The 18,328-nt window shown below is 36.4% G+C and overlaps 1 protein-coding gene across 1 annotated transcript in view; it reads right to left on the reverse strand.

Annotated features, from left to right (window-relative positions):
- SPATA6 (spermatogenesis associated 6) overlaps positions 1-18,328 on the reverse strand; it is a gene marked incomplete at its 3' end in the record, with an annotated part of 39,916 nt that overhangs the window by 9,389 nt on the left and 12,199 nt on the right. Inside the window, exons 6-10 of the mRNA XM_082002959.1 lie at positions 15,935-16,015; positions 12,984-13,262; positions 11,270-11,357; positions 9,520-9,560; positions 7,600-7,772 (exon numbers count right to left, since the gene is read on the reverse strand). Of these exons, the coding sequence (XP_081859085.1) occupies positions 7,600-7,772; positions 9,520-9,560; positions 11,270-11,357; positions 12,984-13,262; positions 15,935-16,015 (662 nt within the window). The remainder of the gene's footprint in view (positions 1-7,599; positions 7,773-9,519; positions 9,561-11,269; positions 11,358-12,983; positions 13,263-15,934; positions 16,016-18,328) is intronic.

The raw sequence follows: 18,328 nt of genomic DNA on the forward strand, positions 1-18,328 counted from the left end.
GTGGCGGCATTAAAATTGATGGAAGCAGGATAATGGGAAGTGCCAGGCTGCCTTGAAGGTTACAGGTGGGGCTGGGACTACTTTATAGTCTTTTGGATCATTCCTTCTATTACCAGAGAGTGATAGAAATATAAGCAGAAAGTGACCAGTTATCTGCTTTTGAGTAGCTTTCTTCTATTTTCTTGTATCTAATCAACTTATTTGGACTCGGTCATTATTGTTGACCTTTCTGAAATCCCTCTTTCTGTTCTAAAGAGCCCCAATATTTTCAGCCTGTTTATGAGTTTCCTTAAATCAAACAGTCTATTTCTGAATGCTTCTAGCTTTCTTCAATAAAGAGTGCCAAGAAATGACACAATATTGGAAGGATGAATCATATAATTTATAGGAGGATGTATTTTCCATATTTCTAATAACATTTAACATTGTTTATCTTTGGTACATTACAGGCAAGAATTTTCACAAAGCTGGCTATAACATTCATATTAGCATCCCGAACAGTTACAATTAATTTCAAACCCAAGAGCATGTATGGGAAATCCATAGTGCTCAATTCTTTTGCATACTAGAGTCTAACGATCTATTGCACTAAAAGATCTCACATAACTTTCCCTAAAAGAAAGCGAAACGGTTTGTGAATTTTGTTAGGGGCGGAAAGCATTGCCTTTAAAGAAACAGAACTCTGTCTATTAAATGTTTACAAACATTTACTAATATTAAAGAGCCTCCAAAATGCAGGTTTAAAAATCTGCATCCTAGATGCAGTGAGTCATTTCCCATTTGACAAACAAAAGATAGACCCGTGAAGTCATGGCATTTTCTCTTATTTATACAGCAGCTGCTATTCTTACATTATCCAAGTTGCTGGCACTGTGAAGAGAAGTTGGAATAGATTGCCTTTGGGAAATAAATTTTATGAAATTCGTATGTAAGATTTCAGCTCATTGTTATTAATCTTAAATTTACAAATATACTTGGAGATAAATGTATTTACTTTTGGAAAAAAGAAAACCCAGCTTGCTATTGTATTCATTTAGAGAATACCTGGCTATGTCTGCAAGAAAATGAAGAAAATTTAAGTACTTAATTCAAGAACTATTACATTTCTTTCTTCAGGTGATTTTATTGATCAATCCACTAGTGTGCGCTGTGGTATAATAAATGTTAGCCACTCACACATACCCCAAACTGAATTTACAACCATAAAAAAGAAGTGGGGGGTGGGGGGGTGGGACAGGGACAAGGAAAACATCCAAACCTTGTGTGATTAAAACCAGTATCAGCTTCTTTTTAATTAGTTTTCCTAGTATTGTTCTTGTCTAATTTTAGTAATAACTATAGAGTCTAAACCACATTTAAAGTCATAATGTTAATATTTACACCAGCCAAAACTCAAACTAAAATAAAATCATGCCTGAAATGTAACAACCATAATCTGAAGTGAAACCTTTTTATGATAATCTAACTCTCCTACTGGAAACATTTTATAAAACAAGCTTTATAGCACAGCTTCTTAAAGTATAAATAAAGGGATTCCATTTGCCCCAAATCACCAACAAAGAGATTTTAAAATGACTAGCTACTTATTTATGTGATTAAGGTGTCACTATCATATTGCAATGTTGAAAGGACAGTAATTTCATTTCAATGACTGTTTGTCCTGATAAACGAAATAAACTTCTACAGCTGTATTCTTTGTCATACTTTCAATTTTCCCTGGGACTTGCAAACATTCTGCAGTTACATCAGTTTAAATTGTTTATTGATTCCAATAGATTGTATAAACACTTTGGAAATATAGCTCAGTGACCTAGAAAAAGCCACATCAATCAGAGAACTTCTCAAGATTAATTTCAAAGATGTTGTGTCGAGTACAATCAAGGAAACAGAACCATTTTCCCTTGTAATGTGACTAAAGGTGTTTATTTTCTTTCATGAGATAAGGATTTTTTTAAGGTCATACAGACAACATCTACCTTGATAAAAAAAAAAAGCCTAAAGATTGTGCTAAAGATTAAACTTATTTTCATGTATAATTTTATCCAGTAAGATGAAATACTCCATTAGAAATACAAACAGGATACATCCACCCACGTACTCTAGTCAAACAGCAGCTTGAGAACTTGAGAGCCGTAATAAATAGGAATTTTCAAATGTCAGACAATCCAACCATCCACTGGCACAGAGCAAAAATGTTAATATCACATTTCAGCAGGAGATACGAATACATTTCATATCAGTAGAATTAATGCAAAAGTCTACTGCAGAATATTTGCAATGCCTATCGTGACCCCTTCCCCCACCATCACACCTCCTAGTCTTGTGAATAGCTCCGTGCACGTGGCCTCCATGAAGAATTCATCAGCTTCAAAGACACAGACTTCATGCTGAGCAAAACCACATACAAGGACAAACTATCAGAGGACAGAAATCAATGAAGTACTGTAGTACCAGATTCACAATTGGAGAGAATGCTACTGTAATTGGGGAGACGAGTGAAAGAACTCCTAAAGCTAAGTATAACCTGAAAAACCACAATCTGCAAGAACTTATACATGGAACATGAGAGATTCTCAGGAAAACAAAATATATTTAATTCTGAAGTAGAAATAAACCTCACAGATTTTATATCCAAGTGGGCATTTATGCAGCATTCACACTAAGTGGAGGAGTTGCTTTATTCTCATTTAAGCAGGCATGAAGTGGCAATTCAGTACAATGAACTTGCTTCTCAGTATATACTGGTCTGTCTGGAGACACAAAAGAAAGGCTGAGCTGCACTTTTACTGATCTACTTAAATGATGCAATTTTGTTTTGCTTTTTCTTAAAATGACTGATGGCTATGAACCTTAGCATAGATCCAGCTATACCAGCACAAAAGTGTTTTGGAGGCTATATTGGTACATACTGGTACATACCAGTTCATGAATTGTAATGAAAACATATCAACATACAAATACTGTAAGAATGCAAGGATTTTAAGTGGAGGAAGTATGCTGCTTTCACAATGCCAGGATACTACTATGAAGCAGAAACAATTACACACAGACAAGGCCTTAAATCAAAGCACAGCAGCCTATATGTTTGGAAGCAGAAGCTGACAGCTTAGCTGTGTACCCATTTGCTGTCCCTCCAGTAAGATGTTTTAACAAAGTAGAACTTTCTTATCCTTTCTAAATAGTTTCTTTTACTTTCAAAAGCCCTGTTTACAGTTAGGCCTTGAAGCACTAGAGACACATTCAGTACTGAGCTTTTAAATCAGTAAATGCTTTCTTTTCCCTCCTAAGCTTCATATCTAGTCCTTAAAACTGGGGCAAGACATATCAGCCTCATGTAAAAAGTGAATCCCAAGTGGCAGATAGCTTCTGAAATTTCAAGGAAAGCCCAATACTCAGGCTGAGCAGTTACACCAAAAAAGTTCAAGTCATTCTGGTACTAAATCATTAGCATGTCATAAATGGGCTGCACCTCCTTATCCTCTTCGGAATTTTTTCCATTACCTTCTATCATCTCTGGATTTATTAATTTACACACAAAACAGCTTTGACAGCAATCGATTTCAAATTTGCCTACTGCTGCAGCAAAATCAACCAATGAAGATGACAGATGTTGGTCAAAAATATGAAACAAGGCTTAGGTACTGTTCAATTTTGCAGAATATAGTATGGAATAACTGATCTTCAAGTGTTGATTTCCAGAGGTTAACAAAGAATGCAATATACAGAAACTTCCCCAAGGGGCCAGACTGGTAAACCCAAAAGATTCAGGAACAACCTTACTACCAAACTAAATTCCAAAAACACAGAAATAATGACTTATAAATAGCTAGAAATAGGCAGGAAACCTAGTTGCAGCCTCTCCCTGGCACAAGCTTTTTTCCTAAAAAGTCAGCTAAATTTTTCAGTGTTCCACTTTGTAGTAGAATGTTCTCAGAGTTTAAGCACACCGTTACAGAAGTAAACCCTGTCTTAGGGGTGGACGCCACTCTCTAAAATATTAGGTGTGGTCTGGATTTTTCTATGCAACAAAACTAATACCCAAGATTATGGGGTGACATTTCGAGATCACTGAAGCCAAAGCTTCTGGTAACTGGAATTTTCAAGGACTTCACATAGGATGTAGTCTTTCATTAGTATCTAACTATTAGTATCTGTCATTATATCTATCACTAGTAAGAGCTAACTTCATGCTGGTATTTCCCTAGTATTTGAAAAAAGATAACATAAAGAGATTATACTAAAACAGTAGAGGAATATTACAGAAGGGCATCTGATCCACACAGTTAACCTCTGTCTTACTTCAAACAGAACTTAGATTTTTGTTAAATTTTATAGTAGGTAAGATCACATATTAGCAGTATAACCAGGAGAACATAAAAAGAGACATCAAGCTGGGCTTCACTCTGGAAATTATTATTCTTCAGGTCAATGATAAAAAACAAAAACAAAAGCCTGCCATTTCCAGAGTAGGAAAAAGAATCCTTTGATCCCAAATGCATGAGAAGTAGCTTTGCCTCTCAACATAACATGGTCAAATACTCCTATGATTGCTGCAATCTCTTGAGAAAAGAACTTCTCTTGTGCCAGCAGATAGCTCCATTCAGAGGACTTCTGTCATTACCTTATAAAATCCACCTCACTGTTTCTCCTTTTCTTTACAAAAGGTACTTTGCTGCAGGTTTCAGCGCTGCAAGGAAGGCTTACCTGTAAGTCTCAAGAAAAACACTATCTTCTAGGAGTGCATGAGGATGTACATGAACTATGAAAGCAAGGACTGGACTTGAATTTTGCTTTTGTGCAGCAGCATTGAGAGAACATAGTGCTAACGCTCTTTCACAAAGCATACAGGATACTTATCTATGCACAACCAACAATCTGTGGGGATAAGTCAACTGCATTGACTGAAGCTGGCCACATAAAATGGGCAGGAACTAAAGAGTGTGCATGTATGATTGCTCTGCACAGGAGCTAGAATCAAAATGAGAAATAGAGATGTACAGCCACATCACTCTGCTGAGTGTCAGTCTGCAACACCAGCAAATGCTTTCCTTAGGTGACCTAAATAATGAAAAAATGTAAAAACAAAGTACAAAAAATAAATATTCAAAACTTTGCTAGCTTTGCTAACTTGTTCAGCAGTAAATCTATTTACAGTTCTGCTTCTGGCTCAAACCCAGTGTAAAAGGGGAGAGGACTGATTTGTGGTCTTCTCTAGCAGGCTTACAGAAAGGGACTGGAAACTGCTACAGGGCTCAGAGATATGCAAGACCCCGATTTCTGTATCATTGAAAAGTATTGCGGTGGCTTAACAACTGTTCAGCAGTGCTCTGGGAAGTACTCCCAAGAAGGCAGACGTTCACTTCTCACTACTTAAAAAAATAAAATAAAAAAAAAAAAAGGAAAAAAGGAAACTAAAGGTCGAGGTGGGAAGTCAAGTTTCATATTGACTGTGGGTTGACTAGCATTAAAAAAAATAGCCTGGATACACTAAGCTCTTTGTAATTCAAAATAAAATTGAGGAAATAAACACCAAATAATGTATTCTTGCAAATACACTAACACTGGAATACTTTCAGTAGTACTGATTTTCTCTGTATTTCTATGATCTGAACAGCAGCGTTTGCATGCATTTCCAAACATTGACCTCTGATCCATGTTTGTCATTCCAACTACAGCTCTCAGTATATGGTCAGCTAAAGCCATTGTTATCTCAGCAGCATGAAATAGAGATCAAATTCTTTACACTACGCCATTTACCTTCTCATTTTCTTTTTTTTTTTTTTTATAAAAAAAGTAAATGCTCACATCTTTAACATGAAGAGATGTTACATCTCTCAAGAGCTGAGAACATTTTTTTCTAAGAAGAAGAAAAAAAACATACTTTCACAAGATCACAAATCTCTTTTGGAGAGGGGCTCATAAAGAGAAAAAGCAAGAATATTCAGATAATTTCAAGATTAACTGGCAGATGATTAAATTACTCTGCATGTAACAGCAGGTCACAACACACGAGACATTAATATAAGGGACCCTGTCAGCTTTAAATATAATCCATTTTAAAATTTACCCTCCCCCCCAAAGGAGTTCAGTTGAAAGAAGGAGGATAAAAAAAGTCACCATTACAATATCTCTTCCCTGGACATAGGTAACTAATGCATATCAGGAGAGAGTGGGGAGGTAGACAAGATGACAAAGAAACCTCCTCCAAACTCCAGATGCATCCTAATCTGTGTATAACAGTTCTAAAAAAATTTTAAAAAAAAGCAAAATAAAGAAATACTATTACACAGAACAACAAACAAGCAAGTTTTCAAGCAGAGGAAGATGTTAAAACACCAACTTGATCTTTATAAGTATTAAAAAATTCAATCCCCACCTGCCATCTGTCATTTTTCTTTTTAAAGAAAAAAAATGAGACAATTTTTCTGTTTTGAAAAAAGCATTAGGCTGTGTGTAGGCTATAAAATGCACCGTGTGAGCACAGACTAAATGAGGTACCAGTGGTATTAAGGATGAAAACAGCCTGGAACAAGTCTGAACTAGCCACAAAGTACATCTCCAAGCAGGGCCTCAGTAAACACTTCAGCATTTAGGATAGGAGATCAGTTTGATCCTCAGCTTCTCCCAATTATTTTATATATTTGCTTATTGAGGCCCAGCTTCGTATATAGTTTTTCTGCTCCCAGAAAACCATCTAGTAACTTACTAAACTGAATGTACAGTAAAAGCATTGTGCACGTCCTACTCAGCAGGAGGTGGGGAATACTTTCCTTGAAGGACTACATGACCTAAGCATGAAAATAATTGGTTGCTTTTTAACATTTCTTCCATCCCACCTTCCTGAGACACTGAAGCTGCAAGGCTTACCCAAAATATTAACTCAGGGATTGAAACCACTGAACTAAGGGATATTAGAAACTGTCTCCACCCCAACTCCATCGGGGTCAGTGGAGACTACTAAGAAAACAAATTTAAATATGTCAATTAATATACACACAGTTGCTGCAGAGGCCCACACTTCAACTCAAACAAAACAACATCTTAGGATGTCAATAAAGCAGTAAGATTGGAAAATAATGCACTGACTACATTAAAGCTAGCCCAAGCATGTTACACACACTCATCACACATCTGACTACAGAACAGCCACAAGTATGTGCTTACAAACACCAGGCTGAACAACAGTCAGAAGGAAAAAAGGTTTCCAAGTACCTCCTGTAATGCCTACTTGACATGTATCTATATTTACACTCCTGAGATTCTAATCGCCTCTGAAAGAGTGAATATTTAAGTATTCTCTGTTTTAGACAGACACTGGCAGCCTGAAATCTGGGGCTTCTTTGTTTCAGAGAAGGTTAGCGACAGAGATGTCAACAATCCTTTTCATTGACATATTATTAGGATTGTATTCACTAAACAGAGAGGTGACGGCAAACACAGTGCCTGAGGAAAAGTCAAAGGGCAACACAGTTTGGGAAAGATCTGTTGGTTTCTTCAGCCTGTACACCTCCACACATGCAAACTACAGTCATGCAAGTACTGTTGTCACCTGCTCACGTTAATAAATCCAGAATGTCACTAACAAAACCAAGTCATTACCTTTCCCTTAGAGAAGATCGATTTAGCACAGAACTTAGAGAATGCTTCTGAAATGCTGGAGGTGCCAAATGCTCTAATGAGACAGAATGGGACTGTCTGTTGGGTGGATCTGAGATCACATCCTCATGGCAAACATCAGAATTGTCAAAGTCTTTTCCATGAGTAGATTTTGCCTGTTAAAAAAAACACCAAACCTTGCTAAAATTTTTTATTAATATCAAGATGTACAGTTTTTATGTTTTTATTTTCAAACCAAAAGGTTAAAGGTTGAACATACATGCAGGAGTATCTGCCTGCTGGGGAAAGAACAAGGACCCTCATTTCATAGAAAGAGCCCTGGTTTAAATTAAATCAACCAGTGTCAGAGGACTCTGGTGGTATCTAACACACCGTTTTATGGCATTCTAGTGTAACTAGACTTTTATCACCTTTTCTGACTGCACAATTTAAAAGCTTACCTGTCCCAGGAATCTCAGATTCAGAATCTGAAAGTCTAAACACAAACCCCAGACCTCTCTTCAGTGTGGGAACCCTTGTTCTTAGACTTCTTTTTCCTCATTATTTGGTGTTTCTCAAGGCAAAACTCAGGCCCATCTACTCATCTTCTACTCTTTCTTCACTATACTAGTTTCTCCTTTCATAGTTCCTCTTAACCTGCAACATACCACTGAAATGTCTCCATGGGTTACCCCCTTTTACCTGGAATGGGGACTTTTACAGGAGGTGCTTCCCAGAGCTGAGGAAGAAAAACAACAAACCACCCCACAACAAAACCAGACCAACAATAATCACATTATTCATTAGCTCTTTCCTGGCTGCAGGTTTTTTTTCCCCCCCCTCAGCTTTGGGAAACAGCTCCCCTTAAACAAAGCTTTATTATATTTCTGGCAAAAAAAAAAAAGATATATTCTCTTCAGCCCTGATTTTGTGAAAATCACAAGTGATTAGTGGCATCAAGAACACGATGAATTAATTAACTGGTAGCTCAGCTATCCGCATTCTCCAAACAATGACTGATCCTAAAATCTACTTCCCTACTGCAGGGGCAGAGGCATAAGGGGGACAACACAACATTAAAAGAGCCATTATTAAAAAAACCACAAGAAAACAATGACATATTTAGCATTATTTATTAGAAATTCTCTATTTTTCTTTACAGTTTCTCATTTACAGCCATGGAACAATCCAGAAGTAGCACAATATATTGGACTCGCATGGTACACAAAACTGCAATCCTTGGTAATAAAAGTTTAGAATCTGACAAAAGTGCACTTAACATATAGCAAGCTTTATCCTTTTAATTCCCTTTCTCACTTCCTCCCTGTTATCATCAGTTTTCCCAGCCATTAGGAAATCTAAGAGGGCATACATAATTAAATGCCTAAATCCACAATTTCTGCAGTACTTCAGGAACACAGGCCAAAACAACTAAATGAGGTTGGAAAGAATAAAACACACCAAAAAACCAAAAGATTAATCTTCAGATCCATTTAATACCCAAAGCAGCTAAAATCTGAAAAAGCAAGTATGTGAAATGACAGGACAGTGGTTTGCCAGTTGTACCAGTGCTACCTTTGCATAAAATTCCGGAATGAAGTGTGCTCTCAGAATGACCAGGAAGGCAAATGCAAACTGCCTTTAAAGGCTCTTCTGTAGCCTTGTCACAAGACTTAATGCCAAGGAAAAGCAAGTTCTGTACCTACAGGCACGAATATCTTATAGAATGTTAAGTTCCACATTTCTATTTGTAAATAATCTGTCAGCAGGCATAAACTGGGTTAGATAATATTTAATAGGTCCCTTTTCTTCCTTTTGATACTATAATAGATAAAGTTTCAAAAATACCTACACAGGAAAATCCTTCTCACTCAGAGCTTCCCAAAAACCAATCTGTAAACAATAACATTTCAAAGTACTCACTTTGGCTTTCTTGGGTCTGTAGCTGCCGAGAAGAGAAGGGTCTGGAGAAAGAAAAAAGGCGCATCCCAGAAGAAATTCAAAAGAAAATCCGAATGTCCTAAATTTTCTGAAATCTTTTACAAAATAGCTTCTCTCTCCTCCCAAACAGTACTAAAGCAATTTACTATTATACATTGTGAAATTATAAACAGTCTCTTCAGAATATTTAAGGAAAGCATTTTCTTTAGCTGAACACAATAACTTCACATTTAATGGAATACTATGTTTATAATAATGAATCAGTGTAAGCGTTGTCTTCTCCATAGACAGAAGCAGCACATTTTTTAAGCTATTAATTACCTAAATCAATATAAAATCAAGCTCTACCATTCCCAAAAATTCTTATGTACATTACACTACCTTACTCGTATTTTCTGAACAAGCTTCCCAGTGACCACCTCCCTCTGCTCCTATCACCTCTTCATTCCTTCCCTCACCACTGACCCACAAACATGACTACAAAGCCTATGGAAACATACGTGGGGAAACTATTAGGTCCATACCGGGTTAGGATGTTTCACCAATGTCAATAAGCACCTCACCCCTGAGGAACTGACATGAAATTATGTGTGGCTTCTTGATCAGATATATCAGTCTGTACTGAACAATCCTCATACTGTGACCCAAGCGCAAAGAGGTACTTCTGTGCTGGGCAGCAGTGCCAAGACACCCCTCTATTAGCTACCTGCACAAAAGCAAAGGACTAAACTCTACTGTCAGTATTGAGATTTCTAGTCCTAGGAATCTGTTTTTTTCAGAAGTTACAGTTAAGCCTCAAGACACAGGCAGGTGACCAGTGAATCCTCCGGATGTTAATACTGAAGTGGATTTCAGTCTCCTAACCACTGGCCGGAAGCCATCAACTCATTTCATAAGTATGCAATGGTATCAGATGATAATAGGTCTGTTACAGTCTCCACCTACTATAGTTTGGTAAGTATGACCCTAAAGGGAATGTGAAACCTTTAAAATCCTGCACCCAGTGCTACTACAAAGAACAAATGTAAAATAACAAGTTCACAATGATTTGCTATATAACAATTTATAATTAGTGAGGAGGAACAATAAAAATGAGGTAGAGCACACAAAACAAACAAATACTGACGAGACTCATTAAAATTCTCATATTGCCAGACACATGCAATAAAATCAAGTTTTAGGGTACCTCCTTAGAATTCTGGTCCCACACTTTTTATTAAACCCTCACTTACTGATACCAATGAATGCTGAAGCAGATACTCGAGCACATCCTGGATGGTATGTCACTGATCCACTACTCACAAATAGTGCCGAAATGAATGTTATTAATTTTTGAAGAAACAGAGCCCTTGAACTTCAAAATGGTCAATACTCCAAGCCTGATCAACACACCCACAGACTGTGGTGCAGATTTGCTCCACTATCCAACTCATCAAATGGAATGAAACAGAACACCCGCTTGGGCTTTCGTATTTTCTACTCCTTCTTTTGTATCATATAGAACTATGTTCCAAGTTTCATGAGGTAAAGAACTATTCAAAACCAGCTTTTGCAGCAGTAGCTCATTTGGTATACTTCCTATCCCTAGGAAGAATGAACAGCTTCTCCATTATAGACTGACTTTTTAAAAATAAATAAAAAAAACAAAACAAAAACCCCAAACCAAAATAACCTCACTAAACTACTGCAGAAAACATAAGCATTAATGTGATATATAGTAGAAAATACTGACCGTGGTCTACCTTGGTCCAGGCTTCCACGGTGCTTTCTCGTGTGGGACACCACGTATGAAGTTTAATACCAGGACTTGGTTGTTCAACCTGAAGCAAAAATACCATTAAGATGCTCAGTATCAGATGTATCAATTTATATTTTTTTCTGTTTTCATTCATAAGCTCACATCTAGTCTGTTTTGAAATACTTTATTCTTATTTAAATACTGTTTAAAACTATTTTCACAACACTTTGCTCATGTGTATTATTAGCATTACTGTGCATAAACAAAAACAGTACTAGAAAGGTCTAGAAAACTCTGATTATCATGTTGTTCAAAGAAAAAAAAAATGCAGATAGCTTCCCCTTCACCTACAATGACTGCAGTCTTTTTAAACAATTCTTGGTATCTCATATTTATTCCAAGCAGTTCAGATCTCCCCAAGAGAGATCTGAATCTCTTCCTAATTAAAAAAGTTACATTTAACACAATCTAATTTTAATCCTCCTGTAACCCAGGCCAAAAGAGTCCTCAGTAGTAAAGGCGCCCTAAAAGGAGGATTCTCAATCTAGAAAGACCATGACAGTCAGGATATGGTACATTAAGAGACAAGCTTTTTCCTTTTTTGTACAAACATAATCATGCAATCAAAATCAATAATCAGTGTTTAAAGATGCTATAATTAAACTGTGAACTTCACCTATAGATCAAAAACCAGAAGAATTGATTAAAAGGAGTTAAAAGAAAAATATCTGAGATAAACAGTAGGCTGATGAATGATTAATGGCTTATTAAGGCTAATCTGAATTACTAAAAGGTAACTATACGTAGAATAAAACTTGGCAAAGAATTCTAAAATTTGACAAGATATTATTAATTCATTTGTACATAAACTAGAAAAGAAAAAAAGTGAGAAGCAAGTTCATTAAACATTAGATTATCTCAATGGCCGTGACAAGTGTCCAGAATTGTAGCCAAATCATAATGTCATAGCACAGAATCAGAACAATCCCATCTCTGCTCCTACACATTCAAAGTGGTATTCTAAAAATAAAGGATTGTTGCAATCGTAAGAAAAATAAAGAGGGGGGAAAAAAAAGATGATCCTCTTGATCCTGGAAGATCCAAGAGGATGGGAAATCCAGCCCCTTCATATTAAAGCACTTAAACACAGTTTCTTTAAATACATTCCTAATTTCAGAACAATTTTTCATGGACAGTTAGCAAAATGTCCTTATGCAGGTGCTAAAGTCAGGTTGGTTATGAACTCTAAGTCAAAGTGTTAGAGATGTAGCTCTGAGCAAAGGAAGTGTTTCAAAGATCATAGGATGCCAACATCAAAAAAGTTGAAAGAGAGGAAGTGTTCCTAATGTGACTAGACACTCTTTCTTTACAGCCTTATTCAGGAATTTTTAATACTAATATCAATTACTTCCAAGCTGAATTTATATACCTATTATCCTGTCTACTGTGCTGGAAGAAAAGAAATGGGGCCTCAGAGAATTTAACCAAGATATTCATGAACGAATTTGATCTTTGTCTGTTACTAACATGGATAAAAGAAATTTTAGTTTAGTTAATTTTACATTTAAATCACTACGTGACAGACTGTTAAGAAGAGAAAAATTATTCATCTAAACTAAGAGCTGAATGAATTTTTGGAGCAGTATTTAGTGAAAGAACAATATTTGATCTGAGCTTAAGCTGGAAGCACTTTGGAAAGAATACAAACCCGTCTGACTACAAATGGAGGTTTATCAGTTTCTCTTCTGAATTCGTAAGGACCAAGGTTTAAATGGGCCAGTCGTTGCCTGGCTTCTTCTGATAGCTCACACATTCGTCTTTTTGTGTATGGAGATGGAGAACGTGATTTAGAAGCTATTGTAGGCTGCTCATAGTTCTTTGTTGCTAAGCTGTGCCTGCTTTTCTCAGGTGAAAGAATGTTTTTCTTTGGTAACTTTGTTTGCAATTTTCCATTTGGGGTTGCGTGATGTACCAAATTCAAATCACCCTAAAGTGAAAAAGAGAAATTATCTGTTTTGACAGCATGCAGAACAAAGATCACTGAAAATAATGCAAACAGGGAACTAATAATTTTAACAGAAATAAGCGCCATGTCAGCTGATGTTCCCCTCACAAAACTATAATCAAAGAGCAATTTAAAAAACAACAACGTATTTACCATTTTCTCTGAAACTAGAAGGAGGTTAAAACACACATTGCTACATGTTAGATATTAAGGTTAAGTGTCTCATACTTACCCAATTAGATTTCTCACACAGTTAGTGTACAGAGACTGCAAAAAATTAAATTGAATTTTGTCACAAGTTCATTTAACACAAACTTTACCTGGATTGTACACACACAGATTTGAAGCATTTTTTCATCTGTTTAAACTTTTTTTAACCTTTTAAAATCCTTATGCTTTAAATTAAAATACATAAGTTAAACTATTAAACAGGCTTCTATTTTAAGTTATATTCACAGATTCACAGAATCTTTAAAGTTGTAAAAGACCTTTAAGATCATCAAGTCCAACCATCAACCCAACACCACCATGCCCACTAAACCATATCCTGAAGTGACAGAATCATTTAGAGTTGCCTAAAGCCTCTTAAGATGATATTTATATTTTCTTGGGTCATGGTGAATTTACTAGTTCTTTAAACAGTTATAAAAAAAGCACACTCCCCCTCCCAAAACTTTAAAGATCATCTTCCAAAAATCTTTTCAAATCATGTGAATAATGTTGCAAAAGAAGAGGCAAAGCAGCAGTTTATTTCTAAAACTAGCACTTGTCATCCAAAATATGGATTTTGTAGATAAAATTTACAAAAATCACACCATTATCAAACATTGCCTTAAGAAGTTTATTCCTGAGTTGATACTGCTTTTAAAATACCTATATACAGCAGAATAAAGGAAAGGGGAGAAGTAACCAGCCTCACCACCTCCCTTCCCACAACATAGGATGGAGGTAGTCCTGTTGTAGGTTTTGTTGTTGCTGCTATTACCAGCAAAGCCTACCTAACAATCAGAACTGACACCTCCTCCAAATAATTGTTAACTTCTCCAGTGACCAATTTCAAATTCTGAGAAACTCTTTCCAACACTGAAGTTTTGCTTGAAAGACATTATCATTCCTTTGTAAACCTGGCGTTAAATAGGCATTCAATTACAAGCTTTGTAGGTCAATGCACTCTAGATTATACAACTCTTACCAGGCTACTTAGTCAGCAGCATGTTTTAACTTTGAATACCGCAGTATGGATAATTAGGCTTTTTGGTCAAATTTGGCCCAAATTCACATGTTATAAAAGATCAAAAATAATGGTATAGCAAGACTTTTCTTTCTGCTAGAAATTCTTTTTCAAGCTTGAGGAAGTTGACATTACTCTTAAATCTGAATGCTGCAGGCACTACTTCAGTTTAAAGGAGCCCAGAAATAAAATGTCCAGCTTGCCTTCAAGCCTTTCCCTCTACACTCAACAATGAATGAGGCTGAGGCTGGGTGTTTGTTTTGCATCAACATAGTTTGAATCTGGCATCACACAGACTGTTCATGCCACTGTCTTTCTCATGCCTGTACTAGCACTTCTGCAGCTGGTAGCGATCCAGAGCATGGAACTGAACCAAAAAAACCAGACCTAATTCTCTAAGACTAATTTCAATTTCACCAGAAGTAGGTTGTGCTTCTTCTGTCTCACATCAAGCGTGAAACTAAACCTTCACTGCAACACATGCAAATTTGATATGCCATTCATAACATATTAAACACTTTTAAGGACATTTTTCATTTTAAATTGAACTGCCCTTATTGAAGACACCTTCAGTGAAGTCAGTTTTCTGACAATGACAATTTCCACTGATTTTTTTTATTCTTTATCTAAATGTCTCAATACATTTCTTTTGCTAAATTTGGAAGAAACTTCTCAGTGAACTAATTAGCAATGCCACAAACAGGTCAAAGTCACCTAACCCTCTTTGCACGCAAGCCTTCCTGACAACCATTCCATTTTAATGATGCTGCACAAAAAAGGAGGACGCAAGAGTAACTTCATGTGACAAGCTTGTGCCAGCAAACCCAACTAAAATTCCAATCTGAGAGACCAGAAAAGTGCTACTAAATAAACAAACACATCAGAGAGGGGTTTTTTTCCCCAGTCTCTCCAGCCACTTCACCTTTAACTTGCTCATTGCAGAAGCAGCATTTCCAGATTAATATTGGTGACAGCCTTTTCAACAGAAATCTTGATTTCTATTACTGTCATTGATATTGTTATGGAAAACAATTAAATCGGTTGGTTTGATAATGTACCTTCCCTGACTTCTCCTAGCTTTCATTGTCCCACCTTAATTTTAAGTGTCAGTAAGAAATTGTGAGAAGGCATCTTCCCACCTACAAATACACCAGGGATTGACACTTCAGCTGATCATAGAACACAGCAACTGATAATTGTTTCAGATTCAAGGAACTCTCAGCATTTACTGTAATGCACCAAACCCACTCTTTACTCATACTTGATTAAAAATTTAATCAAGTTGTCAAGCACCCATGACAACTGCTTTAACCAGAACAAAAGAATGAGAAAATTTGAAGTGAGCAGCACATGCACAAATTGGAACCAAGGCTATCAATATTAAATCTAGAAATTAAATTGCAAACAATTAAATTATGCTAACCTGTATGCGACTCCGTCCTGAGCTTAACAGACTTTCTGTAATAAGGGAGCTTGTAGAAAATCTCAATTTTGGTGCAATTCCCTAGAAGAGAGACAATAATTGAACAGAAGCTCCAGCTCAAGATAAAGGGTATCAAAGAAGTAAATGTCACCTAATGTAACAAACTATTCCTAATTTTCAGCCATTTCCTTTGTTAATTTCAGCCTTTAATAAAGATAATTAGAAAAGACAGAACACCAATGGTAAATGTCAAGATGCTAACGTTTGCATTTCTGACAATTCAATTACAGATGATTATATTGCTTTCGTACAACAATTAGGGTCTGACTTTTATTTCAATACATTTCTTTGTCAAAAGCACTTTTAAAGACTTTTCATGCCGTGCTACATAGCTTCAATAAAAAAACCAGTCATGCTCTACAAGTTTCATTAATGCTAACTTTGGAAACTTATTTATAAATAGCCTCAATTGTGAATTTTTTTTGTAAAAACATTTTGAAAATTAGTAAATTAAGCTGCAAATAACTATTCATTTTTAACAGTATGATTAAGAATCCCTTTTATTCTGTAACCACTATAGCGAAGTCCAATTTCTGTGGATTGTCACCCATGTTCTATAACCATGTTCCACTTCCTCTCAATCCCCTCCTACGCATGTGGCTGGCAAGAGGCAGCCCTAATGTGACCAGTTTGGAGACAGTAGGGTCCAACTGAGCCTCCTGGTCAACCAGCACACATGTATTAATGGTCAGTCAGTCCTTCCATCTTTACATGGCTAACAGTTCCTCTTCCAAACGCATCTTCCTTTACTTCAGCTGTGTCTAGAAACATAATACCTTTGAGAGTTCCTGTGGGTGTAAATGGCAGCGATTTTGACACACAAGCATTATTTCCCAAAACAGCAACATTAAAAAAAGGCATCAAATAACTAAAGGCCACATACACTATAAACAAGTGGGAATCGTGTATGTGGATCTTACACAGCTCTGTAGAAGCAAAGAGAGAATGAAGTGCTCTTAAAACTTTCTACCCACTCTTTCAACATGGACAGAGTTTGCTGCCCTGAGGCATCTGTGTGCATGAGCATTTGTGCACATGAACACACAAAATCACTGAGAAATGAAAAGGAGCTGGTCTGTTTGTGACTCTGCCCCAAATTCTTAAGAATTAGCAGGAACTTAATCAGTGAAGTCTACTGCTCAACCATACTATTCTTTACCACCTGCCTAAACACAAACTGATTTCCCATAAGGGAATATGATCTGGCCCCAGGTTAGATTATGGAAATGAAATAACAAAAATGCCAAGAAAGCTCAGTCATAGCAATTAACAGAGTCCAGGATTCAATCAAGTCAGGTTATGGCATATAAAAGAGATTTTAAAGCTGACCATCTTTAATCAACTCATTTTTATTACTAATGAATTGTCAAGTGCTATCAACAATTTAAAAAAGGACACATCAGAATTAGTAAGTCTTCTATAAAAAGTAACAACAGAGCACCTACTGCTATTACAGAGACTGAGAATGATTACAGAATTGTTAAATGCTCATAGCTAAAAAAATCACACAAAATCACGGTTTCTTTAGAGAAGTAGTTTGTGAAGAGGGAATACAGGATGGCACTCACATACATAGGCATGGATATGTCAAATGTAACTTATAGACCAAAAACAATCAGGGGAGTAGTTCCGCTTTCTGCAGTTCCCAAACTAGGGATTGCTGAAGGACATGAACGAAGGACATTCAATATAGTATTACATAAAGACTGCTCAATAGCAGTATTACATATATATATATGTTATATATATGCTTAACATAGCATAGTCTTACATATCTGTAAAAGAAAGTCCAGCCAGAAAGTTTTTGGGATTTATTCCTCTGCCTCCAGCTTAGCATGTCTGCAGCTCTGAGCAGGCTTGTCAGTCCCTCTGTACCAGTCATTAAACAGAAGTGATATGGACATAATATTAATTTGATCATAGAAAAACTGTAAAGGTGGTTCATATTTAGAAGAACCCAAGTTAGAAAACAAGTCTAATATGTGCTTTTGACTGTAAGGAGCATGAGTACAAGTCTGTAGCTTTAAAATCATATATGGATATAATAAAAGGTCTTGTATTGGCATGCTAATGAAAAATAGCATAAATAAGAAGAAACTGTTTTAAGTAACATGGCAAATACTGTATGAGGGTGGGGAATGGCAATAAGAACGTGTGTAAGAAGTCACTACCAGTCATGGCTTAAACAAATTCTGAAAGACAAGGGTCGCAGAGAAATACAGAAGAGCCAGCAAAAGCCTCAGCTGGGCAACACTGGACCAGGAAAGATAACTCAAGGCACATCTTGAATGCGCATTGTGTTTGTAAGCCTTGTAAGACATTTAGCCAGAGACA

This window comes from Phaethon aethereus (genome assembly GCF_964289735.1).
Source record: "Phaethon aethereus genome assembly, chromosome: 8".
NCBI classification, from domain to species: domain Eukaryota; kingdom Metazoa; phylum Chordata; class Aves; order Phaethontiformes; family Phaethontidae; genus Phaethon; species Phaethon aethereus.